The 26,936-nt window shown below is 26.7% G+C and overlaps 3 protein-coding genes across 6 annotated transcripts in view; 2 read left to right on the forward strand and 1 right to left on the reverse strand.

Annotated features, from left to right (window-relative positions):
• Positions 1-4,140, forward strand: part of LOC112596456 (protein PF14_0175-like) — an 8,681-nt gene extending 4,541 nt beyond the window's left edge. The window contains exons 7-11 of the mRNA XM_025342143.1: positions 4-1,173; positions 1,819-1,906; positions 1,992-2,144; positions 2,211-2,366; positions 3,642-4,140. Coding sequence (XP_025197928.1) covers positions 4-1,173; positions 1,819-1,906; positions 1,992-2,144; positions 2,211-2,366; positions 3,642-3,829 — 1,755 coding nt within the window. The 3' untranslated portion in view covers positions 3,830-4,140. The remainder of the gene's footprint in view (positions 1-3; positions 1,174-1,818; positions 1,907-1,991; positions 2,145-2,210; positions 2,367-3,641) is intronic.
• A 1,808-nt stretch (positions 4,141-5,948) lies between these two features.
• LOC112596391 (general transcription factor 3C polypeptide 6) lies at positions 5,949-7,816 on the forward strand. The gene is made up of 3 exons (XM_025342046.1): positions 5,949-6,181; positions 6,286-6,508; positions 7,589-7,816. Exons 2-3 carry the CDS (start codon positions 6,335-6,337, stop codon positions 7,769-7,771), a joined length of 357 nt encoding a protein of 118 aa, XP_025197831.1. The 5' UTR covers positions 5,949-6,181; positions 6,286-6,334; the 3' UTR covers positions 7,772-7,816.
• A 2,832-nt stretch (positions 7,817-10,648) lies between these two features.
• LOC112596379 overlaps positions 10,649-26,936 on the reverse strand; it is a 155,330-nt gene continuing 139,042 nt past the window's right edge. For 2 of the 4 annotated variants that reach the window (XM_025342030.1, XM_025342031.1), the window contains 22 exons: positions 24,413-24,601; positions 23,847-24,119; positions 22,967-23,103; positions 20,325-20,485; positions 20,074-20,212; positions 19,287-19,500; positions 18,590-18,757; positions 17,257-17,586; positions 17,096-17,181; positions 16,720-16,815; positions 16,282-16,352; positions 16,147-16,205; positions 15,942-16,075; positions 15,353-15,886; positions 15,099-15,277; positions 14,796-14,951; positions 14,314-14,735; positions 14,061-14,249; positions 13,027-13,210; positions 12,800-12,938; positions 12,597-12,694; positions 10,649-10,800 (listed from right to left, as the gene is read on the reverse strand). In XM_025342030.1, the coding sequence (XP_025197815.1) occupies positions 12,643-12,694; positions 12,800-12,938; positions 13,027-13,210; positions 14,061-14,249; positions 14,314-14,735; positions 14,796-14,951; positions 15,099-15,277; positions 15,353-15,886; positions 15,942-16,075; positions 16,147-16,205; positions 16,282-16,352; positions 16,720-16,815; positions 17,096-17,181; positions 17,257-17,586; positions 18,590-18,757; positions 19,287-19,500; positions 20,074-20,212; positions 20,325-20,485; positions 22,967-23,103; positions 23,847-24,119; positions 24,413-24,601 (3,912 nt within the window). In that variant the 3' untranslated portion in view covers positions 10,649-10,800; positions 12,597-12,642. The remainder of the gene's footprint in view (positions 10,801-12,596; positions 12,695-12,799; positions 12,939-13,026; positions 13,211-14,060; positions 14,250-14,313; positions 14,736-14,795; positions 14,952-15,098; positions 15,278-15,352; positions 15,887-15,941; positions 16,076-16,146; positions 16,206-16,281; positions 16,353-16,719; positions 16,816-17,095; positions 17,182-17,256; positions 17,587-18,589; positions 18,758-19,286; positions 19,501-20,073; positions 20,213-20,324; positions 20,486-22,966; positions 23,104-23,846; positions 24,120-24,412; positions 24,602-26,936) is intronic. The other 2 variants (XM_025342032.1, XM_025342034.1) reach the window with 2 other exon arrangements.

Raw genomic sequence — 26,936 nt, forward strand, 5'->3', positions numbered from 1 at the left:
AAGGTGTCAATTACTAAAAAGGTTATTCCAACACCAAGAATTTCTTCAACTATTCATGAAGAAGAAATTCAACAAACATCAGAAATCTCAATACCTAAAAAAAGTGTTCTGACTGTGCCAAAAAATCATTCAACTAGTATACATGAAGAATTAACACAGGTACCTGAAATGGATGATGATTTTTTCAACTGTCCTACCCAAAAAGTGTCAGTTACTAAAAACATAATACCAAAACGAAAAGTGTCTTCTTCAGTCCACGAATCAGTAACACAAGAACTTACAGATGTTCTTAAAACTAATAAAAGTGTAGAAAGTGCATCTAAAAGTTGTACAATAACTAAACATAAAAACTCAACTAAATTTCCTGAAATGGGTGATGATTTCTTCGACTGCCCTACACAAAAAATTGCAATCACTAATAAAATACATGGATTACCAAATTTATCTACTATAGCAAATAAAGAAAACACTCAAAAAACTCTTGAGTTTTCAAAAGTCAATTCTAATTCTATTAGACTATCAAATGTCCAACTACCGGTTATGTCGAATGAGAATTCTTCCAATAGTTTAAATATTAATAAGCCAAAAATTCGTGTTAGAGATGATCTAATTATCTCGAATAAATCTATTGAAAATTCTGTGATGAATAGTATAAACATTACAGAACCTTTTAATAAAAACTTTGATTCGTCTGGTTGTTCAAGAACAACTACCAACAGAGAAAATGATTCAAACAAGTTATCCTCTAGTAAGCAAGAACATTTTACTGACGATTCTACTCAGTCACGAGCATCTATTTCTCATAAATATAATCACCAATTAAAACAAATGGATGAATCTATATTTAGCCCATTAAATATACCTGATATAAGTGCAAATTCAACTTCAAAAGCTGTTGAAGATAATTTAAATTCTTTAAACTGTGAACCATCTACTTCTAGTAATGATGTTTCTGTATGGAAATCATTTTGGAATAAAAAAAAAGTACAATGCCAGATCAAAGGAAAAAGTGATAGACAAAATATTAGCAAAATGGAGAATAGAGAACGCTACCAGACAAGAGCATTAACTAGAAAAGAAAATACATCAGTACTTAATAAAAAACGAAAGCAGGATGGTGTTGAAGAAAGCAACAAAAAAATATGCACTAGGAATAAAATATTAGAACCATTGGTAAGTATAATATACTTAATTAATGATACAGTATCATTATCAAAATTTGTCATTTCAATCTTTCATGGGAGAAATGTTATAACTATTTTTTAATATATTAAATACATTATAGAATTTTGGTGGTTTTGATTCTCAGTTTCTCACTTTCTAGTAAACAAAGTAAATCTTTCAAGTTAATGTTAAGTAGATCACATTTATCAAAAAATACTATTTTTATTGTTTAGTATTTTTCAACATTATTAATGTTTTCTAATTGTTTATCACAATTTTTCTTAAACTTGTTTTCATTATTTCTCTTGTAATAGGTATAAATGTGAAACATTGTTGTGTCTTCTGGAAACTTGTTTATTAAAAAAAAAAAATTATTTTATTTTTGCATTCGCAGCCAACTTTTTATATTTCTGCTCAGATGCACATTGTCACTATCATTATAGTTTGTATATATTCAAATAAATGTTAAAAAAAATGTATTATTAATGTGAGTTGATATTGTATTGTCAGTTTTAATTAACTTAATTTTTATATCCTTAAGTATACTAAATAGTTTTAGTTATACTACTATTTATAATCAATATTTAAATCATTATGTAGAATATATTTTTATATTAAATAGTTGTAATAAGCTATATTTTTTTATAATTTTAGGTTGAAAATTCATCAGAAATTGTTGTTAGTTTTAGTTATCTCAAGAGCCGCCACCTGCAAGAAATGAAACAATTTGTTGACAAAACAGGTATTATAATGCTATGTGTCAATAGCCGAGTAGTATAAATAAACATAAATTATATTTTTAAACCTAAAATGTATGTTGTTATTAGGTGGTACAGTTACAGATGAAATAACACAGTGTACAGTATTGGTAACAGACAAGATACGGTGCACAATGAAAATACTGTCAGCAATAGCTAGAGGATGTCCAATTGTCAATGTCAATTGGCTCAAACATTCTTACACCGTAAAAATGTTTCAAGGTTTTTGTCTTACATGTTCTTTATTTTTAATTGTGTGCAACATAATAATATTAAATATGTTATTAGATGTTGATGATTTTTTAATTGTGGATAAAGATGCAGAAAGAAAATATAAGTTTCAGCTAAAGGAGTCGTTAGCCAAAGCCAAGACAAAAAAACTCTTAGATGGATATAATGTGCTGGTTACTCCATCAGTGAAACCTGGTCCCCAAGAAATGAAAGGTAGTGTTTTGCTTATTATGATAATAATAGTTGTTACTTTTAAAGTCATATAACTAAAGATTATATTTCCATATACTAATAATTAGAGTTAGAATGTTATTGACTTCTGTATTTTTTTTTTTTTTTTTTGATTCTATACAATACTATCTTAGCTAAAAATTGAATTGAATTGATTTTGCTATAACATTTAAAAGTAAGATTATCTTCCTAAGAATCTCTGAGATTTTTATTGATATTTTAATTATAAAGCAAGTTATGCGTATTTTAAGACTGCATTTTTCAAAAATTTTATAATGATCATTATTTATTACTTACTTTAAAATTAATATACCAATCTAAGATATCTTAAATATCTTATCTTTAAATTTAATCATAACGATTTATTTTTATTTAAGAAAATAATAGTAAAATAGATTATTGTGAATATAAAATTTATTGAAGGCAATATTAGGTTTAACATTAGATTTATTCAGAATTAACTTATAGATTATTATAATTAAATGTGATATTAAATAATATAATTTCAAGATAATCAAAAAATATGTTTATTATTAAACATATATTTTTAAATTGTAAGCAATTGAATAACATATACCTATAATATTCAGAAAAATGCATTTTATTTAAAAATATTCACTGAAACTTAAAAATATGTAATATAATTTTTTTTTTACTTTTTTGATTAAGTTATGATTTATAAAAAGTTATCAACTGCATGTATATCAGGGATGGCGAACCTGTGATACGTGCACATTATTTTAGTGACATGCTAATTTAAGTATAATTCATAATTTTTTCTTCAATTTTCAAAAAAATTACTAATAATTTGAAATATTTTTAAACTTATCATTATAATATATCATAAGATATTATTAAAATTATGTCGTAATCTATACTTTTAATTTTCAAATTTTTTTATTTTAGTGTTTAAAGTTATGTGTTTATATTTATAAACAATATGTAGTTATAAATAGTAAAAACTGTTAAGTTTAAATAAAACAAAAAAATAAAAGCCTGTTTATATGTTTAGTTAATTATTATTGAAGCAAAACAATGTTTGAAAAGTTTCTGACACTTGTGGTAAATTAAATCAAACTAAAAATTTTGATTTGACATACTGTTATTAAAAGGTTTGACATCTCTGATGTATATGATATAGAAAAATAGCTGCAAGAATCATATATAAAATTTGTTTTTTACTCATAATATATTTAGTGTACTGTTAAAATTATTAAATCCTATTATTATTTTTATCATATTGATTTTGGTTTTCAGTGATTATAACTTGTGCTGGCGGCAATTATGTCTTGAATTGGACAGATTCGCAAAACACAAAGGAATTGATTGTGACATGTGATAAAGATCGCAATCGATGGAAGTCAGCATGGGACAATGACTTTGCCAAAATAATAGATAGTGACACTCTTGTAATGTCGATTATTAGACAAAAATTAACTTTATGATGTTAAAAGTTACCTCTTATTAATAGCTGTACAAAATGAAATGAGTATAGTCACTTTTTAATAAGTTAATACGATTCTATATTACATCTAAATTAATTTATCTATACTAAACACAGTGAAACCTCTACATAGTAAATTGTCAAAGCTAATTAAAAAATGTTCACTATCAAGAAAACCCTACATAGCGAACATTAGTAAAGAATTACTAAATTTTCACTATCAGAAGGTGCTATAGGGAAAAGTTATAAAAAATGTGTACATACAAAAAATACATAAAATGTTAGTTATTGTTTAAATTTATTTATTATAAATATTTTTGTACTGTGTATTTATTAACTATTTACTGTGAATGTCTTTTATTCTTCAAAATGTATAAAAAAATAAATATATATTTTTACTATATACTTAAACATTTGGATAGTATATTATTTTATGGTCAGATGATGAAAGGTTATTTATAATTTTATAACTGATGTTTAGTGTATTATGTACATATATTTTTGACAATAATTTAAGAGTATTCTCCCTTGAGAGGTTTTACTGTACTAATAATTACTAATTTGAAAAACTTCATAAAAAATATCATTAACATTTAAGCATTTAATTAGAGGTGTCTATTAGCTGATAAATAATAAGATATATTTTTACATTTATTATGATTAATGTTTATTATGTACAATGTTTTGTTGTAAAGAATACTTTGAAAATGAGTTCAAATAATAACTTATTTACAGTTTTTAAAATATTTGAAATATTTCAATATATTTTTGACCTATTCAAATAAAAAAACATACCCAATGCTTTTTACAATTCGTATTTTAAATACATTTGTAACAAACATTCTTCAGTAAAAAAATATACCTTTTTTGTTTTTAATGAGCTAATAAAAAATAACATTCTTAAATTTAAAAGAAAATTATTAATCTTTAAACACAGAATGATTGGAAAATTTAGAAAAAAAGAGATTGGTAAACATTCTTAATGATTTATTATAAGAAACAATACTACAAAAATACCAATATATATTATAATACTATTATCTACATAGATCATTTAGTGACAAATTTAAATTTGTATTCAAAATAAATATCGAAACATAATAGACGATGCAGGTCATTTTTCGATCCAAGATCAATTATGCTCTAGCCAATTAAATTCAGTGAACTTTTTAACTCAATACTCGTATAATTTAGATAAAAATATAGAACATAGAAATTGTGATTTATAGAAAAGGTTAAGTTAATTTCAATTTCTATGATATAATTGGTACAGTCTTTTTTTATTAATATAATCAAAAATTCTATAGCACAGATAAAATAAATTACACCCGACATACAATGAAGTATTTACAGTTTTGTTAATAAACATAATATTTAAAATTTATGAAATACAGATTTTTATTTCATTTTTCCTTCTTAATAACCAGCATAACACATTTATTCACAAATTATTTAATATACCTAGTTAATTTTCTAATTTTCCATACATTTTCTAATGTTAAAATTTATGTTTAAAATCTCTATTGTTGCACAAACGCTAAATATTATTAAAAATAATTTAATGCTTTTTGTTAAATAGGACACGTAGACAATCAAATACCTACAATATTAGTAGTAACTAGCAAGTGATTCTTAATTTTAATTTAACTATAGTCGTCTGTAAAATCTCGATGAAACTCATTTATTAAAATATTTTCAAACTCATTTACGTGTATTTATAAAACGCGTGCGGGTTATCATTAAATTTCCAAAAACTGTTTTTATTTTTGCATTTTCATACGTTTAATTCGTAAAATATCTTAGGATACATCTAGATAAACTATTCATTCGGATGTCAGTCAACATCATCATCCCATGTAAAAATCTATCCTCTCCAGACTTGTCCGATACAATCCGTCGGCTGAAAAGGAAACGATCCGGAAATCTTTAAGCTCTTATTCGTATTCGTTCGCAATTGATGTGAATTTGGATTTCGCGCCGTAATTGTTATTAATATATTAATATTATCTCTCTGTTGTGTTTCGTTGCGTTCACCGGCTCGTCCGTTCGTCGTCTCCGTGCGGCCGATAAAAACGCTATCACTACTATCAGCGTTACACATGGTCGTAGACGTTATCACTTCTAAATAATAATTATGACAATGATCATTTCATATTTAATTGCTCGTTTGCCTGTCGAAGGAAACGGAAGTCCGGATTCAGCCGAATTCGGAATCGGAAGTATAACGAGACATTGGGACGTTTAGACCGTGACCTCGGCAACTCCTAATATTATTATACACTGTGTTACCATCGTTCAAATTGAAATTTGTATTTTGTAATGTCAATCGAATTGAACGAATTACGATTTACAGGTAGGTAATTGGTTAGTTTACTTCGTAAACTTAAATTCCAAACTCCAATCTTTAGCTCTGGTATAACAATTATTAATATTTATGTTATACACTTATATTTCCAGGATTACAGGATTATTAGTTGCTCAAAACGTACGACGATCTTTTGGTATTATGGATTGCAAAAACGATTCGACAGACGATCAAGACTACGAAGAAATTGTCGAAGAAAACTTAATTCATGTCGTTGTGGATAATGCTGATGATTTGTCCATTTTGAATGCAAACAGCAATGTCCGAGTGTTAGCAGTAGATTCTGATTCTCCAGTATTACAAATCGAAAACAAGGTTCCTACCTAGATATTTACTTAATTTTTTTTTTTTTTTAATTGAGTGGTAGGTGTGTTTCATGTCAAATCGATAACAATACAGATATTGGTTAACTTGAGGTGAACAACAGTCAAAATCAATTTGGGATATAGTATTGATTTGACATGTTCAATGTACTTGCAATTTAACTCAGTTTGTTTTAGACGGTCAGTTGTTTAAATTTGTTTTGGGTTTCAAAAAATAACAATTTTTTTTAAAATAAATTATATTAAATACAAAAAACAAAATTTTTTTTTGCATAGTTATGAGAAATAAATAAGTTCATAGATGTACCAGTGGGGTGGTTCATATTGTGTGCAGGCTAGATTAATCTGTTAATTTTTTGACAGTTATCAATGTGTGTTACCATGTTATAAATTGTTTTCTCAACTAGGTGTTCATTTTTAAAAACAAAAATTTTTAAATCTAGTTAAGGCAGTGAAGAGATAGATTATAAATATATATTGCATAGCATCTGAGTAAAAGAGTAAGAAATTTATTACTTGGAAATATTACATGATAAATAGTTATTGTTTTGTCAACAGAACATGTTTATTCATATTCTTTTTTTTTCTGGATTTTAATTAATGATGATGTTAATTACTTAAAACTAATGAGCATTTTGTTATCAATTCAACAATATATTAATACTTGATTAATAATGAGTAGGTTAGATCTGTAGACATCAATTAGTTTATTTTAACAGTGGCGCTGATCCTATGGTGCAACTGTGAAAAATGTCATAAGTAATGTATGCAGATAGGTAGGACACTTTTGGCTTAAAATTGATAAAAAATTGTGAGAGTGACTTAAAAATATATTAATAATTAGTTGTAAAACAGGAATTAATGAACCTCTGGTTGGTTGGTTGGGTGGTAAGTATATTACTACATAGAAATTTTTTCTAGGTATTTTCAATGACATTGACAACACTATATTTTAAACATGATTAAACTTTTGAATTTACTAAAGATGTGAAAAAAAAAAATTATAGACTTTTACATTTAGTATAGTTATTTATTTATTAGGTATATTTAATATTGTTAACTTCTGTTACAGATTTTTCATTTTAACCAATGGAGGTATATAACTGGGACAGCTATGTTTTTTGAGCGGAAAAGCGAGGTGAAAAAAATCGATCCTCTGTATGATAATAGATGTGGAACTATTTTGCAATATGTCGGTTCTAGTCGCAAATGTTTAGAAATGACAAAAAAAGAAAATCTACAAAATGCACTGTAATCTTTTATTTGTTCCTCCTAATATATTGATATTTATAATTTGAAATTATTTATATTTAATATAGTTTTGTACATTATATTAGTATAAAAAAAAAAAAAAATGTCTAAAAAAATTATTTACAAAGTAAATGGAAAATGGATAAAATGTATAATAAGTTTAAAATCTATCCATAAACAAGTATACTTATTCGAATCCTCTGTTCCATAATTTTTTTAATCCTAATTAATATTGGTATTTTGTTTTGTATTTAGTACTTGAGTTTATTGTTAAGTCATTGTATGCCTACAACACATTCTTTAAATTCAACCAAGATTTGAATTTTTTTTCGTAGACCTCATTTCTTACTATACCTACTTTATACAATATTTTTAAATTTAAATACATGGCTTATCATTTTCTAGCTTTGACTTAATATGATATCAATTAATTTTTGTCTTGATCATGTATTTAGTTAGAGCTAGATATCTATAGCTCATTACACTTCTCCCATTATATTATGCTTTAATCGTTTCAAATAATATAATTGTTGTTTCAATTTTTAATAAGTATTAAACTTTATAAATCACAAATAGTTATGACTAAAACTTTAATTAACTATTATTGTGCCAAATCAGTGGAAAATCTCTAAAAGTCAAGTACTTACTGGCTCCTTGTTTACTATTGAAGTTATGTGGAAAAAAAGATGTAGGTAGCTTTGGAATTTCAGTTAGACTCTTGAGTCCACTTGAATACAACTGCAATAAAATCATTTTATTTCTTAAACATATCGATATGTATAACTACTGTAGCTCAATTTAGATACATTATTGCTATCATTTACATGTAGCGTTAATATTTAGTATTATAAGGTTATTATTTTAACCTAGTTGTTTTGAGTTATATAATGAATAAAAATAATAATAATAATAATTAAATAATCTTTAGTTGTAAAAAAAAAGTGCCATGACGAGGTTTAATATATGAGACTAATTGTATAATGTCAGTACATAATATGATAACTAAATAACTAATATATTGTTACAAGATATGGTAAGAAATATATTTTATAATAAAATGATTTTAATTAACATTTTGCATATTATGCTCTATCTACACCAAGAATTTTGTATTATTCTTGTATAGTGTACGTAAAATTATTAAGATATTGTAATATAAATGTAATAAATTAATAAACATTTAATTTTATGACACAAACTTTAATTTATCAGTACTTTTAGGCTCAACTAGATTAACATGATGTTTGATTTATAAATTTGATACATAATACTTATGACCAATTATAGAGGACCTGCAATGCCATTATTAATCTTCTCCATTTTTCTCTATTCAAACTCTACACTATTGTTGTATTTCCATTTACCAGTCTAATATCTCATGTGTTCACTTACCTGTATCTACCTTCATTTCTCATGTTGCTACAATGTAGAATTTATCTTTTTTTTAGTTTTAACAGATTATTTTACTTACTTACGTTTTGTAAAAAACTAAATCTAGTGTTGATAAATTTCTTTATAAATTACTGCCCAATGAGTGTAGGTACACATTTTTTTTTTTTATTATTATTGAGCAATTTTATTAAAAAATTTCGCGACAAATATGATTACAATTAATAGGTTGTGAAACGTTTGTATCTATTAAATTATTTTTACGCTAATAGTTAATAAATATAATATATTACAATAATAAATATAAGTATAACATTATATAATGATTATAATAATATAATAATATAATAATATAATAATAATTAATAAATGATAATAACATAAATTTATGTACTAAACATTGATTTACCGTTCAGTCAATTTTTTAAATTAAATATACTAGGTAGATAACTAAAAAATAATGACTTGTATAAATTAGTCAAAATATAGGTACGTATACATACAAGTTGGAAGTTGAGAATAGTTAAAATATATACTTAGTCGGAAAAATTGGTGAGTATTTTGATGACAAATATACACATATATGTACGTACCTAAATAATTTTTTTATGGGTGCAATTGAATTTTTGAAAAGTCAGATTTCCTCTACCAAGTACTAATTACAATAGTAGTAAGTTCAGTGACTAAAAAATTCATAAGATTTGAACGAGTCTATCGTATAGACTGATTTTTGGATCACCCTGTGGACAATGTAGGTATAGAATAATACAGAATACTAGTTATCCAAAATTTAATAACCTATGCACTCGTAAAGTTCAAGGTTAAAAAGTGTAGACAGTGTTCAATTCGTAATAGGAATACATAAATACAATACACGACAGTTAAACGCTAAGTGCAGTAATCATACTTGAAAATTGACAAGTTATTTCAAATTAGGAACAAACCAACGAGACCCTAATTATTGAAAAATAAAAATAAAACATATGCTATTGTTTTGTTGTCCCTTGGTACGGTCACATATTTCGATGTATTTTTTCAAATTTATCTCATTTATTTATTTTTAAAAATCAATCCAGAGTAAATTTAAAAAAAAAAATGATCAACGTCATCGTAATAAGTACCTAGGTAATGGTATTATGTTCTATGCAAATACAAATGAACAACGAACGTCAACATTCAACAGTAGGTAGGTACCTATCTGTTGTTCTCTAGCCTATGTACATAAAATAGAAATTGCTAATAATAGAAAGTAAATTAATCAAAGTGAAAATGTTTAACTAATGCAAGTATTAACTAAAATACTAAATCTTTTTAGTTTCGAAGAAAATAATATATTTATAACAAACTTTAAATTATATAAATATTATATAATGTACCTATAGAATACATAAGAATATAATGACGTAGGTAGTACATGATAATTAAGACTTATTTTAATAGGTAACAGTTGGTCTATCTATGTAAATATAATTTGAATTTATAGATAAAATAATATGCTTATTAATCATAAACTAAAAATAACGAGTATATAGATTTAAATATTTAAATATTTAAATGTAAATATCTTTTACGCTGTTTATGTTGTTGTAATGGTCCAAATATAAATGTAAGAATGATATCACAAGCTAGCTTCATATTTCTACCCTGGAAAAAAATAAAAACAATAGACAATTATTCAAATTTTGGTGAGTTGACTATCTAAACGACTACAATATTTTCGTGTACCTATTATGTCTTAAATATATAAGGTAGATAATAAGAATACCTATAGAGTACCTACTACCTACCTACATTTTTTTTTAAATAAATACAATATTATAATTTAACCTAAATAAAAAATTTGATGCAACTTTTTAAGCTTATAAATTATCTACATATAGAAGTATTCTACTGGATACTAATTGATAGTATTACTTGAAAAAAAAAGAAAAAAACTATCTACCTAATTTAAAAAATAGAGTCCATCAATATCGACCCAAATAGGATTTTATAGACAAAATCAATATGATATCTACAGGTAGGTATTTCATTATTATTATTGATGTAACGTAGATAAATATTATAAATGGAATATTGAGACAGGCGGCACCTAGTTAAAACTATTTCATACCTACCTATTGAAATAAACATTAATTCAACCAATAATTAAAACAATCAAAGAACTAGAATTTATGACCACGGTGTAGGTACGCTACTACTTAGATAAAAGATAAAATGGTCACTTACTTTTCAGCGGTTTAATAAAGATAATTTGCCAACTTTTTATGACGGTATAAAATGCTTTAATGTGTAGGTAAGGTACTTTATTGGTCAGATGCCGATTAAAACTTATATTTCGTAGATGTTTGCATAGGTACTTATTTAATTAATAAATGCTTATTTTTTTCTTATTCGTAATCGTTAATCGTCACCATGAATTGTAGTCTATGCGGATGGGCTAAATTAAATTTAGGTACAGATGTGTTCAATGACCATTTCTACTATTGTTTGTGTCATTTTAAGTTTAATAAATAATGAATATTAACGCTGTATAAATGGAAATATTTTGTTGAACTACAAATTAAAATTAGACGCGTAACTACCATGAATTATAATACCTGGATAATTAAATTAGGTAGTTATTATCAGGAAATTGTTGTTTGTGCGTTCAAAAGAAAAAAAAAATAGGTGTGCGTTATAGTATCTATGTGTAAGTTTTGTAAATTAACTTACCAATCATCAAATATAATATATTTAATAGATTATTTGTAAAAATATAAGTATATATAAAAAAATAAAAAAATACTGCATAATTTTATGTCAATATAATTAAACGTGTTATTAAATTTTGTAACAAAAACAAATTGCCCATCTCAGTGTTTTATAGAGGATAAATAACTCGATAAATAATAGAGCATGCACGAATTTAATCGTAGTCTGTTCAATTTTTCGAGAAAAATATAAATATTTAACGATATTAAGAAATTTGCAGGTAGGTATCTAAGAATATTAATTTTCTCTTTATTTACAGGTATAACATTATATAACATAAACTCAAACCATGTGCAGTTTTAAGTAAAAAGGTGATATTAAGAGTTAAGAAAGACTGTTTAAAAATATTTTCAACGATAAAGTAATATAATATTAAAATGTAGATATACTTCAAAGTTGATAAAATATTATATACCTATGCATATAGTGGCGTAGCTAGGATTTACAAATTAGAGAGTGGTTTTCGAATTAGAAGTGATAATTTGACTAGGTAGGTGCTATAGGTGTATTATTTGTTATACCTACAATAAAACCTTAGTCCTCCCTCCCCAATCAATAAACGGTAATAAATTAAATGTCAAATTATTTAACACTGACAGCAAAAGTAAATTTAATTTAAAGACACCTTATACGTTACTAGTTTCATAATACAATAAATATAAAAGTTATCCACCGCAAGGAAAACTTACATTATTGGAATTGATCTGACGAAAAGTTATTGAACCCAACACATGATCATGAAACGTTTATCCAACGATCTATGCTATACTCTAGAGCAGCTATCCATCTATTAATAAAAAAAAAACGCACGATAATTAATAGGCACTTACCAATTATGTATTTAAATAATCGATTGATTTGCACTATCGTTTTTGTCCATATAGGTACCTACCTTCTCTTGTCGACTTCGGTGTCTGTATAAAAATAAAAATATCGAAACGATAAGTCAGGTGGTATGAGCTCGAACGCAAATTTCCTCACGCTAGCGTTAACGGAACTTTGCACTTTGTAACCGTGGAGACAAGCCATTCCTGCGAATTTTAAGCAACACGATCACGTCTGAAGACTTATAAAATATTTTTACGAGTAAAATATAGACGAATGAATAATTATTGTTACCGTTGGCAAATCGGGTTACGCTGTCTACGAAAAAATACAGCCTAGCGCCTTTCAGAACGCAGTAATATTTTTTCCACGATTTTCCACAGTGGTGAACCAAAGTGGAGAGGAAACCCTGGCAGTCCGATTGCGGATCGATGGTGACCACTGATTTTAAATTGTCCTCGTTGAGCCATTCCATCGACTGTAAACAGTTGGAAAAATTAATCTCGAACAATTGAATTCGTGTACCTATGTATATTATATATGCTACAGTCGAACCTCGATAACTTGAATTTATTTTTTTGTCCCTAGAAAATTTCTACATTCTTAATGCAGTATTTGTCGCGATAGATCAAATATAAAAATAGTCGAGCATAGATAATTTGAAATAATTTATTTTAAAACAACCCAAACGTCAAACTCTTATTTAAAGTTATTTTTCTGAATTGTAAGAATTATACATATTTTGTGTTTTTTTTTATACATTTTTAATTAATAAATATATATAATATAGGAAATGAGTTTTGAAAATTAATTTTTTAATGGTAATTGTAGTTAAATAAATAATATACATGTAGTAATATTTCTAATAAAAGCAAATTAAATTTAAAAAATAATATTTAACTCAAATTTTTTTGTATTTAAAAAGAAATTCGAGTTACCTATTAATTTTCATCTCCCTTGACATTCGATTTATTGAGACTCGGCTGTAGTATTAGTATTGTGTTGTTTTTTTTAACTATTGCTACAGGACAAATAGAGGCATAACTAATTGGACTTAGCCGTTAGGACGTCGGAATAATTTTGATGCTATAAAACATATCAATTTTCTAATGTGTGAAGTATTCTTTTTTAATTTTAATATTGATCTATTTATGAAGTGTCGTAAAAAAATTGATAAAAATTTATTGATATCGCGATTTAATTTTAACTTTTTTTTTTTGTTTTTGAGATTTGAATAATATATTTTAAACGTCCAATCGGTTACCTCGATCTGTCCTAGATCGAACAATATCTCATTGCAGACAATTGTAATATTATAATATACTTACTGGACATTTGGTAGCTTCGTTGAGCGCTCCGATCCAGCGGTCTGCGTTTTCTGCACTGTTTGCTGCTATGTGTAACCTTGTTTTCTTGTGGTCCTTTTTTTCCAGTCGGAAGCTGTACAATCTCCCTGTATCCGATGTCTGCATTACAGTGAAACCTTTAAGGTTAAGCGCTCCCAGAGGATGTCTGTCCTAAAGTCATAGCGATTTGTTAATATCTACAGTGAAAAATATAACGAGCACCCGAAAAACGTACACGCTTCAAAGACGCAGATTTATAGTAGTAGAGGCAATTATCGGTTTTGAGACAAAAATATCTGGGCTGCCAACAGTTTTTCATTTTTTTCGTTCCGATGCTGAATTTCCACAGTTTACTGGCTATGACAACGCGGTTTTCAATTTCGGATGGATTGATCACGGGCGTTAGGATATCACAGGTCCTGGCGACTTCCAACTCCAAGACGTCAGAACCACTGTGTGCAACGTTGACGAACTCCGAGTGAGACGCGTCGAGAACACACATGTCATTGATGCTGATAATGATGTCTCCCACTTGGAGACCAGAGTTTTCTGCAGCTGTTCCCGTTTCAATTGCAGACACGACGACCGGTTTAGCCCCGTGAATACGAAAACCGAATTCTCCAGATTCACGTTTTACCATTAAACGTTCGTCGCTATCTGTAAATATTTAAGTTCAATGTTAATATTTATTTAGTATTCAGTAACTCCAAAGCATACCGAAAGATTTCGAAGCGATTCTTTTGAACATTTCTAAACTCGATTTTCTGTGTACCATTCTGTGCGTGATTGTTTGATATTTTACCCGAAACTCGTGTTCTGAACATGTGGATTCAATGGAATCTCTTCGTTTTAGTTCAGGTGAACATTTAATTTCTGAATTAAAAAAAAAAAAAAAGATACGAAATTTTTTATGTACTTGAACTTTTTAAAAGATAAAAATGAAATAATTATTATGGATACATCACAGATATATATAAATAAATGTATATCTGTTGGATACTTGGTGCATTTATTTGATACCTGGCAAATCCGAAGGCTTCTTCCATACATAGAACTCTTCTATTTCGTCTATGTATACCCATGAAAAAGATGTAAACGGCGTTGTATAGACACCTGACCAATCATCATCATCCGAATGAAGGCTAGAGCTACTTCCATTTAATCTTTCCATACTTACATTGGTCGATCTAGCCATTGGCCTAGGAATAAGTACATATCTATGTGTATTATGCCAAAACATTTAACTACTTAACCATATTTTAGATTGTACTCACCTCCCTTTTTCATTTATATGTTTTACTCTTTCTTCAGATTTAGCACGAGTTTGTTCTGATCTATTGTTTCTTCTTCTTTCTTCTGAACGATATCGTTTTGTTGGTCGTTTAATAGGTGTTGTAGGGGGTTCTTCGGGAGAATCCCCGAAACCTTCGGGTGGTTTAACAATATTTATAGCATCACTATTTGAATTATTAATATAATCTACATCAACTTCGGTATTACATCGTGTACATCTAGATAATGATACTCTACTGCACGGATCACTGTAGAAAACTGAATCACTTCCTGGACTGATAGAACGCAGAGACTCTGCGCTCACTGTCTTCAAGTTCAAGTTATTCATTTGAGATAAATAATTCATTTGAGGCGACGTTGTTTGCAACGGACATTTAGATTTGTCTTCTAGATGAAATTCAGTTTTTGATTTTTCTATAGTTTCTGGATTAATTTGTGGTTTTCTAAGGATTTCAGGAAGTGATTCTCTCCGTTTTTCTGGTTTATTTGTTACCAATGGTTTTTTATCAATAGAGCTGAAAATAAATATTTACTGTAATAAAGTTAAAATATTTTATTTTTTTAACTTACTTAATTAATGTTACAGCTCCTATACTTTTTCGTCTAGGACTTGGTCTTCTGCGCCGCTCTGGAGCTTTTGAAGACTCATCAGAACTATAGGCAGGTACTGATATTTTAGTCGCAAAACCGTTGCCCATCAATTTCTAAAATAAAACTTTTTTTAAGCAAATTTTACTCAAAATATAAAATAAACAATCAATTAAAAAGTCATTGCCTTAATTAAATTTGAATTAGGATCATCTGTATGACATTTGGCTGTTACACGATTATTACCTGTAAAATATTAATACGTTAAAATAATTCATTAAAAACAAAAACAAAAAAAAAAAAAAAATCTATACGTCATTACTTGATGTTAGAACTGGATTATTCAATTTATTTGATTCTTCTAAAGTCTTCAATTTGTTCTTTGGTATTGACCTAAAATTATAAATTATTTATACAAAAATAAGTTTGTTTCACAAAGTGACGTATCAAACGCAAATAATAGTTTATAAAAGTAAAAAAAAAAAGCAATAGAGTAGTGCATAGTAAGCGATAATTGATTTTGAAATTATCTAAGCTTTACACATGCATTTTTGTGAAATTTTATATTATTTGTATATGTACATATGTATATAAATATAATATATTATATATAGTAAAACTCCAAATATATGTTATTCTTCAACCTCCAATCGCGGCCTAAGAATTCTATGCTTAACGACCTGCAACGAGCGGACCCTAATAAGCTCTATTTTCTTGTCTAGAATTTTGCTTTATTACAACCTATCGTTAATGTGCTCACTTAGCCAATTTTAAGATGGATTTCGGTCTTATTCTTGTATTCTCGTCTGATGACCCAGAACTCTTATTATCCTCTATACTGCACTTCACGCTGTAACTAAAATAGTGATTGTGTTTATTCACTATCGAAGTATAATATGTTGTTGTTTTTTAAAGTTATTTTTTTTTTTTTTTTTTATGTGAAACAAACTATCAAATGTGGTAGTATATTGTATGAAGTATAGTGCAACCTTGTGCTTGTCATGCATATAATAGATTGAGTAATAAAATGACAAATTTATAGAGAAAACGTGAAGAAACCAACAACTCATACATGTAAGAGAACAAAAAATTATAAATAGTACATTTTTGAAGTAACAGAAACAAAATATGTGTACCTTCCTGATGTACTGCTTTCATCATCACTTGAGTCTTCACCATCTCCGAGTTCTTCATCGATTGGATCAGTTGGATCAAGCACAATCTGTAAATATTTTTAACAGTCATACCTTTTATAGTTACCTATGTATTAAGTTTATACTTTTTTTGATACACTTACTTCGTGATCAAAAATAGGATGAGGCAAACTGTATTTTGAAGACTCGCTGTCGAATGAACTACTCGTAACTGACGGACCTTGTGTTGGGGTAGTGGTGTAAGAAGTACTGTCTGTAGCTGTAACATAATCTTCAGTAGAAGTTGAAACTTCAGACGGCTCTACTATTGTTGGGAAATCATTTTCAAAGGTTTTTTGGCTATTTCCTTGTTCAATTAGGTCTGAAGACTTCAATGGAAGGTCGGTATATCTTATTATTTTCTTTTGTACTACATCACATGAGTTATCTTCTTTTAATTTTATTTTCTTGGGTAAACTGTCAAACTGCAATACCTATGCGATTAAATACAATTAGTATATTAGTATTATATTAAATGATATAGATTCAATAAAAATGTTTTAAATTAAATTATAAATAAAAGATATTCTTATACTTTTTATAATTAAATATTTATAATGTTTAAACACTCGAATAAGTATCAAAAGGTTACATTTATTTATTTTTAAGTATCTATTAATTAAATATAATTAAGGTTTTTAATATTTAAATTATAATATTTATTTAATTAACAATTGAGTAATTATACAATTACAAAAAAAGTTCAAATTTCGCATAACAGCTAACTAAATGGAGGGGTTTTTTTTTTAATTTTATGCGACTTACATTAAACATTCTTGTAGAGTTCTATTATAAATTCCTAAACTATATATCATGTTTAATTAGTATTTACAGTTGTATGTAATTATATATTTTTATAGTACATTAAAAAGATTAAAATATAAACGCGGTATTTAAATGAGTACCCTTTGTAAAGATGGAATCTATAAAGTTTTTTTTTTTGTAAACCTATTATTATACCTAAAATTAGTCTGTTAAGTATTAAAAATATTTTACAAACATAAGAGGACGGAATTTCTTATTAATTTAAAGTTTAATTAGGTATCAAAAATTAGATATTTAAATAAAAATAAGGATTATCGTAAATAATAGCTTGTAATACTGTCTAAAATTATATTTTAATGATTATTAAATAAGTTAATAAAATATCTCCTTTTGGCACAAATAAGTTCATATTACCTAATAATTAACAGAAAAATATATTAAATTTATACCTAGTATAATGCTAAAAAACCTCCTGATAAATAAATATAAGTTGATATACTGCTTTATGATTAGAATAGTTTTTTATCGATTACAATTTTTATCATTGATTTCGAATTTAATATACAAATAAAAATGATAAATTCATTGACAAAGTACACTAATCACCTACTATATAGCAGAATAAGTTTTTTAATTTTTATTACACTAAAGTTTTTTTTAAATTCTACTTACAGTACTTTGAGATAGATCACTTGGTTCTTGTTCATTCGAAGACGATGGCGTTTTTGCTCTACATTTATTTGGAGATTCAGATAAACAAACACTACTTTTAGACTTATAAATTCCTTCACAAAGAATGCTTTCATTTTCGTGGAAATCTTCCAAAGAGCCTTCAACAGTCTACGAGTAAAAATAAACTTTAGCATTAATATTTTACGGTTGATAAAATAAAAACAATTTTTTTTTTCATACGTTAAACTGAGTATCTATTGACTGTGAATAGAATATTTATTGTTCTTAAACATTTTATTTAAAATTAATAATTTAATTACATTAAACATATTATATAATTATTTTTAATGGTTGTATAATACATACCTATATATGGTCAACTTTTTTTTTCGTTTAATAAAAACATATTAAAATTAATTAATTAAAAAATAAAAAATAAAACAGTTTTCGTGTTTTAAATATAATCTATTAAGTAATAGAAAATAACTATAATGTATATAGCTTACTGTATTTTTTTTTTTTAATAATTTAAACTATTTAATATTGATAATATTATAGTTTTTGTTTTTTTCATAATTTTGATTATTAATTCATAGTTGATAACGTTTATCAATTTAAGACAATTACAAATAAAATATCTTATAAATATTGGATAAGTTTATTATTATTAAAATGTTATGTATATTGCTATACTTACACAAGAAGCAGCCACAAAATTTTTGTAGCATTGTTCACCGTCAGACACTGATGCCTCTACATCCTCTCGACTCCTACATCTTGCTATGTCACCAATCAGAATTTCACCATCTGATACGGTTTTATGTAAGATCGTTTTGTTTTGTTTCCGATATGGAGGATCTTTGGGCTCAAAGTCAATTAATATCTCATTACTGAATGTTGGTTCCGGTGGTCTGTAATATAATATATTAATGGATGTTTAATTAGGTATAGATCATTACATTATAATATTATAATAAGTAATATCCATGATATTATGAACATATTTTGTGTATGAAAGAAATCGGAAGTTAAACTTTCATCAAACTATAAAATATAGGTATGTATTTTAAAATTAATTGACTTATTTTAAAACGTTCATAATCCTGTATAATATTTAAATGTATATAATTAGAAATTATTAACTTCATATTGGATATTGGCAAGAATAATGTACGAAGGAAAATCAACAATAAGTGGTTTGATTATAATTTATAAGATATAATCATTAATAAGATTAATGAATTGAACATCAATGTGGGTACTAAATCTATTTTGTCATTATAGCGTTTATAAAAATGCTCAAAATCTAATCTAATTTAACCTAAAAATCTTTCAACTCTCGTGTTTTCGTCATAAATATTTTATTCTGTATTATTGTTAACATTTTATTTATATTATTACTATTAAACAACTAGATTATATAGAATTCATAAAAACATTTCAAAATATTGTCGATGAATAAAAATATCAGCTGTATACTTTACCTGACAATTGATTTCGGTGTCTCATTTTGTTGTGCACTTTTTTTCGTTATTGATTTAACTTTATGCGGTGTTGCTGGACTTGTATCTCGTGTTCCGTCTGTTTGTGTAGCTTGAACTTTTTGTGCTCTTTTCATCTTTTCTGTAATATACAACCATACTTTATGATTACTAAGTTGATATTAGTATAATAATAATAAATTTCGATATTTATGTTTTGGTTCTTAAATTATCGTTCTATTGTTTATAAATACCTAATACAATGACTTTTGGAGACTCGACCGAGCTAACAGGTTCTGGAGTTTTTCTACCATCAATTAACCTTTCTAACGATTTGCTACTGTTGGCTGACTTTAAAGAAACATTGTCGAATGAGGTCACAGTATGTGACCTGGCAAAACTGACATGCCTCATTCTGAAAATATAAATAGTAAAATATTATTAAAAAATGTGAATGTATTTATATTTACTCATATTTTTAATCTCTGTATAATAAACATTTGTGTATGAAAAGTAATAACTGGTATTTTCATTAAAGTATTATTTGAGTTCTAACTATATATTATCTCATTCATTAAAATTTTAAATTAAGGATTTTTAATATTTATTTTTATACATAATAATATATGAATATGAAATAGTATCTAATATTTAATTATATTTTAATATATATTATATGTTTATTATTAATAATAAATAAAAAAATATACATATAAACAAATATAGAATAATTTAAATTTAAAATTATCTAACTTTAGTTAATATAAATTAAAAATTATCTACATAAAGATAAATTAAATAATACTAGGATAAAACTACCACTTTACGTAAAAATAAAAATCAATTTAAAAAAAAATGTGTCATTTATTATATTTAAATAATTGTTTTTAGTGGTTAAAGGATTTAAAAAATCACTGTGATATATGCACATTCGCTTTTATGTTAATAATTGTTTGCTTTCAAACTTAATTAGGTTTTAAATTAGTAAATATTTAATTTAAAAAAAAAATTATTTGAGTGTGAAATGAGATTAAATTTCACATTGGAGTGGGTCAGATGTTGGCATTTATAATAATAATGTGTTGATATTGGAGTGCGCACTGAATGAATTAAGTATAAAATATAGCTAATGTATTTATAATCTTCGTAAAATAAAACATTCTGAGCTATGATACAAATATCATGGTTTCAAAATACGCAATATATACGTTGTAATTATTTTACTTTTTTCTATAAAGTTATATGTATGCGTTAGTATATTATAGACTAGATACGCAAATAAGAAGGAAAATTTACTTGTAACGAGAAGTTCTTGGTAAATTGTAAGCTATATAAAAAAAATTAATAGTAAAATTAAAACTAAAAAATGGACTACGAGTTTTATCGATGATTTTATATTAGTATGTTTAGATGATGAAAATTTATTGTAATAATAATTTATTTTATTTATGCCTTTAAATCGATCAAGAATTTTAGGATTTTGGAAATTATTTCAAACCATTTTGTATTGATCGTATAATATAATATAATATAATAATATTGTTTTCTATTTAGAAAAAAAATTATAGGAGTAGAACGGTGTTGGTTGTTACTTTCGAGTTTCGATTTAAGTTAAATCCATTGGACGGCGCGTTGTATAGGCAATTTTGATACAGGCATTTGCCTTTTAACTTGATTTTTTATTTTATTTTTTGTATTTTGTAGGGATAACAACAATGTTCTAACTATCGGTGTGCACAAACTTGATTACTGTTTAAACGCAAATGATAGCAATTCACGAAAACTAAATAGTGCGGTTGTGGGGTGACTGTTTCAGTGAAAGAGATTTTTGTAAATGAACTAAACAAACATAGAAACGTGCTCTGAATTTTCATTTAATTTCTTTGCTTCCCCTTCCACATGATTACAGCTGCAAATAGAATAAATTTGACAGTATCAGAGCTCCGCATTCTCCTAACCTAACCTAGCTCTCTAAATTATTGGCGTATAACAATATTTTATTACGACAATAATTATTATAAACGCAATAAACGTGCCCAGCGCCTACTAAACCTATAAAAACTAATTTGATCCAAGTGTATAATAATTTTATACAGGACGATTTTTTCTAATTCCGTTATTAACCCTTAAAACAATGTATTCATTCAAACGTTGACTTTTTTGTTGACATTTTTAAATACCATTTTTAACGAAATGTAATGCCTTGGCGACCATGATGATATTTTTTTAAGGTTTTATTTAAATTGTATTAACCTAAAGCTAATTTCCATGGCACATTTAACCTGGGAGTAGGTTGTAGTATAATAAAATAATAACAATAATAATAATTGTTTATAATATTTATAATATAATAATAGTATAATATACAATATTTTAAATATTTTTATGTAATAATTGTTTCAATTTACAATTAAGTCATTTTATGTCACTAAAGGTGACGTAAAAAATTAAGTTTCTCCAAACATCAAATACGGTCCGTTATAGATTTGTAACATCTGTTATAAATTTTTAATTTTTATCAATGATTTTTCGATCAATTGTTATCAATATATTTGAATTGATTAAGTTTTAATTTAATTTCTATTTCATTGATTTTGTCTAGAGAGGTAATACAATGAAATAAATTACTTTTTTCAGTATAAATATTTGGTAGGGATTAAAAAATACATAATATTATTGAAAAGTTTTTAATTAAAACCACCATTATACTTATCGTTTCGATTATTCATCTAGATGTGTTTTTTTTTTTTTTTTTAGTTCAATTTTTTGACATTTCTTCTGATGTTACCCGATTTATAGGTTTTCGTTTAATCGGTTATTTTTGTATTATGGTCAGATATGTTAGATATTGTATACTACAAAAATATATATCATTGTAGGCTGCAAGTGTAATTACCTGGAAGTCGATTGTGGCGGTGCTGGCGGAGGGGGAGGAGGGGGTAAGTAATGAGGCGTACATAGATGAAATTCGGAACAATCGAATCCACTGGACCGTCCGTGGCATGTTGGATGACACGTCCTGTGTGGACAGCCCTATAAAAATGCCACATTGTAAATAATCTATGGTATAACTATTTGTATAATAATTATTTATAACAGAGATTCATAATTTACACAACGCTTTTCTATACAGTATACAACGTGGGCACAATATAAAAGCTGTAAACTGTTTTCTCGCGGTCACGACAAAACCTGATTATTATTGTCTTTGATAATGTGTTTAAATGTTTTCCATATTATCATAATTTTATCAGCGGCATTTAAAATAAGGCTTATGAACGGACAGGCATCAACGACGAGAAACTATCCGTAAACACCCAACACATAAAATGCCGTCGACTACACACACCACGTCATAGTGCTCCCCCGATCGCACGATATGTCGGGAAAACGCGGAGACATGTCGCGTGAGACTAGCACAACTGGCACTGGCAGCCCATCAAACTGTTTTGTTTGTTCCGTTCCATCGAACACATTGACATTTCCGTAAAACTCCCGATTCTATTATTATTTTCGTTCGAATTCATTCGCTGTGAGGATTTCTCCCCAGTTCGTCTTTACGTTTTAATAGCCAGGTCGCTTTCGATTACAAAACACTAGAGATCATCGGCCCCTGAGTCTATTACCCCGCTCTCGTCTGTATAATAGCGGTTTTTTTTTAATAACAAACTACCGAGAAACCGACATTTTTTAGTCACGCTAATTATCGATATCCGTTGTCATCATGACGACGATTTATAACTCTACCGAAGTTTATAATAACATCACGTGATTACTTCGTCTTCGGGAGGCCAACATTTGTGGCGTCTGATAGCTGGCGACCGTTGACACGGTGGCGGTGGTGGTGCTTCACCAAGGTCCGATTGGTGGCAGTGATGCACGGGGAATACGTCGGGATGGCAGCGATGGTATCTCGACCACCGCGAATAAGGAGCATAGTCGGCGGGCAGCCGCTTGTACAGGTCCTGGAGGTTTTCATCGCTGGGTATTCGACGCCGAACGCAGGCGGTCAACAGATTCGGTGAGCTTCTAGCGCCACAAGAAGACTCCTGCAAAATTTATAAATGTAAGAAAATACATAATTTATTACAGTTCCAATACTTTTATTAAAAATTAAAATTACGCCCTATTATTGTGATTTTTTCGCTACATTAAATATAGGTCACTAAAATATTAAATGTAATATGTCTGTTATTAAGAAATAATAAGTTTTACTAAAATTAAAAATTTTTTATTTTTGAAATAAATACATATACTTACAACTTTATAATAATATAAAATTTCATATTCATGTAAAAAAAAATATATATTCAGAAATAATATAAAATATTAATTTCCTTACTCTGTGACTGGATATGCATCCAAACAATGCTGGAGGTTGTCTAACCCTGTTTAATACTTGTAATTGCTTATCGCTTAGGCAGTATTGTTCTACAATATCTTGTTTGGAATAAAATTGCTGGCTCCGATTTTTTGGTCCTAGTTTTTTATTTTCGTCTGACTCCATTGAATCGGCCGAGTTCATGTTAGCCTATAATACAAAATAATTTTAAGTTTAATTACAGTAAAATCTTAATTAATTGTTTTAAATGAGACAAAGAGTGTGACGAATTAAAGAAAAAACATATTTATTATAACTATTGTAGTTTTAAAATTATATATATTGTTGTACCTATATTATGGTAAAATAATTAAAAAAAAAAAAAAAATAATAATTCCAAGCTTTTTTCATAGATGAGTTTTTTATTTCTCTAAATAGGTATACTTATGGGAGTTCAATATTTTATTTATAATTTACGATACTATTATTATGGACGATGACGTATAACAGGAGTTGACGGATAATCAAGGGTTTACTGTAATTATCATTGTCATCACAATGCTGTTAAATTATTGATTTATTCATACCTAATAATATTAATGTATCAAAAAAAATTTAAAACTTTGGTAAGTGACACTTATTATTATACAATTTTAATTATTTAAAACCATAAGTATCATAATACAAGGTATAATATTTTTCTTTTAAATAATTATAATGTTTTAATACATTCATAGTATTCTGTAGAAAATGCAAATAAAGAAAGTATGTTTTTATAATTCAACAAATATATTAGACATTTTATTTCTCAGTATAAAATATCAAGAGTGTGATTAAAATAAATAATAAAAAATTAACTTTTTACGTTTAATTTACGAATTTACAAATTCATAATACATAGCAAATCGATTAATAATAATTCTGTTAAATCTAATCAAATTTTAAAATAAGCTAATATTATTGTATGTATTCAAATAATTAAAATTGTCTCTATTCTAAGTGCCTATTTACAATTAAGTCACAAGATGAACTGAGGATATTTAAAACCGAAATTTATTAAGGTAGAGAGACGAATATCAAGTGGAATTCATATTTTTCATTTGTAGATGTAATATAAAATTATACCATTATCATTGTTAGCCGCAATAATAGACTCGATCAAAAAGGGGAGAGCTCAGCTTAGAGAGTACAAATTACAAGACGGAGAAGAATTTAAAAAGAAGCGAGCAACACTCAGAGTAAGTTTGATGGGGTCCAGTATGATGATAGAATTGTAGATTTGAGACGGTAGTTTTATAGGTGTAACTATATATTATGAGCATAGATATAAAAGGAACGGCCGGGCTTAGGATTGAAGCACAAGAGTATTAATGACTATAGATTGAGCGGGGGAGTGAACTGCAGTTTACTTAAATTACCCTTGACGAGTTACGTTTGGTCACGGCGAGATTAGATTAGGCGTAGGTGTAATTCTTACTAAAGGCGTTCACACGAAACAAAGTTTTCTTACACCAAGGTGCAACTGATACTTTATTAGATATATAAAATATGATCATGTTCAAACTATAACAGTAAATAGATAACCTTGTCAATCTATTAGTCTACTAATAAATATATAAATATATCATTGCCTAACAAAAACATAAATATAAGTATTTAAATACTCATTTTTAACCTAAATAAATAACTGATTTAAAATTGTATGCGACATTGCAGTGTTAAAAAATATGTAAGTATTTGAAATAATTTTTTTTTTTATAATTTATTTATTTAACGGTTGTTTTGTAGTTTTAGTTGAAATGTTTGTTATAAAAATCTCTATTGTGTAGGTCACAGTAGGTAGCATTTAGTATACGCAGCTATAAAATAAACATTAAAGAGATTTATATTGAATACACAAACGTGAATTTAACCGTATTAAATCATGATTTTTTTTTTTCATAAGTATTTCAGCATTTTAAATAAATCTAAATACTGAATTTGATACTTGAACCAAAGAAATTACCCTAATGTACGACCACAAAGAAAGTTTTTAATTTATATAAAATACATTTTGTTAGGTATTTCGTTGTTATTGTTTATTGCGTAACATAACAGGAAACGCAATTATTTACATTAAACAAATGTCAAATTCTTGATGATATTACTACAATCATTGGCATGTATTTATCATGTCAAACAAAAGAGTTTTCTAAAGGGTTTCTGAGTATGTTATTGAACAGGTGGCTTCGTTTTTAATAAAATTAAAATAATAATGCAATGATTAGTTTTTAATTTATGTCAGTAACTCACCTACTAAAAATCATCATTTATGTGTACTGATAAAATGATTGGTTATTATTTTACTAGTATAATATGAGATATTATATTTATTAAGCTATTTTTAGATGGTTACAACAAACAAAAGCCAAGGGAAAAAACATACTAAAATTATGTACCAAAAAATGTTGGTATATATTAAATTCGTGTATGTCATAATACTCATTATTAATAAGCAATAACTAATAAGATTGTTTTATGAAAATATATTTTGTGTAAATATTAA

The sequence above is a fragment of the Melanaphis sacchari genome, unplaced genomic scaffold (genome assembly GCF_002803265.2).
Source record: "Melanaphis sacchari strain LSU unplaced genomic scaffold, SCAv2.0 Contig31_pilon_pilon, whole genome shotgun sequence".
Taxonomy (NCBI): Eukaryota; Metazoa; Arthropoda; class Insecta; order Hemiptera; family Aphididae; genus Melanaphis; species Melanaphis sacchari.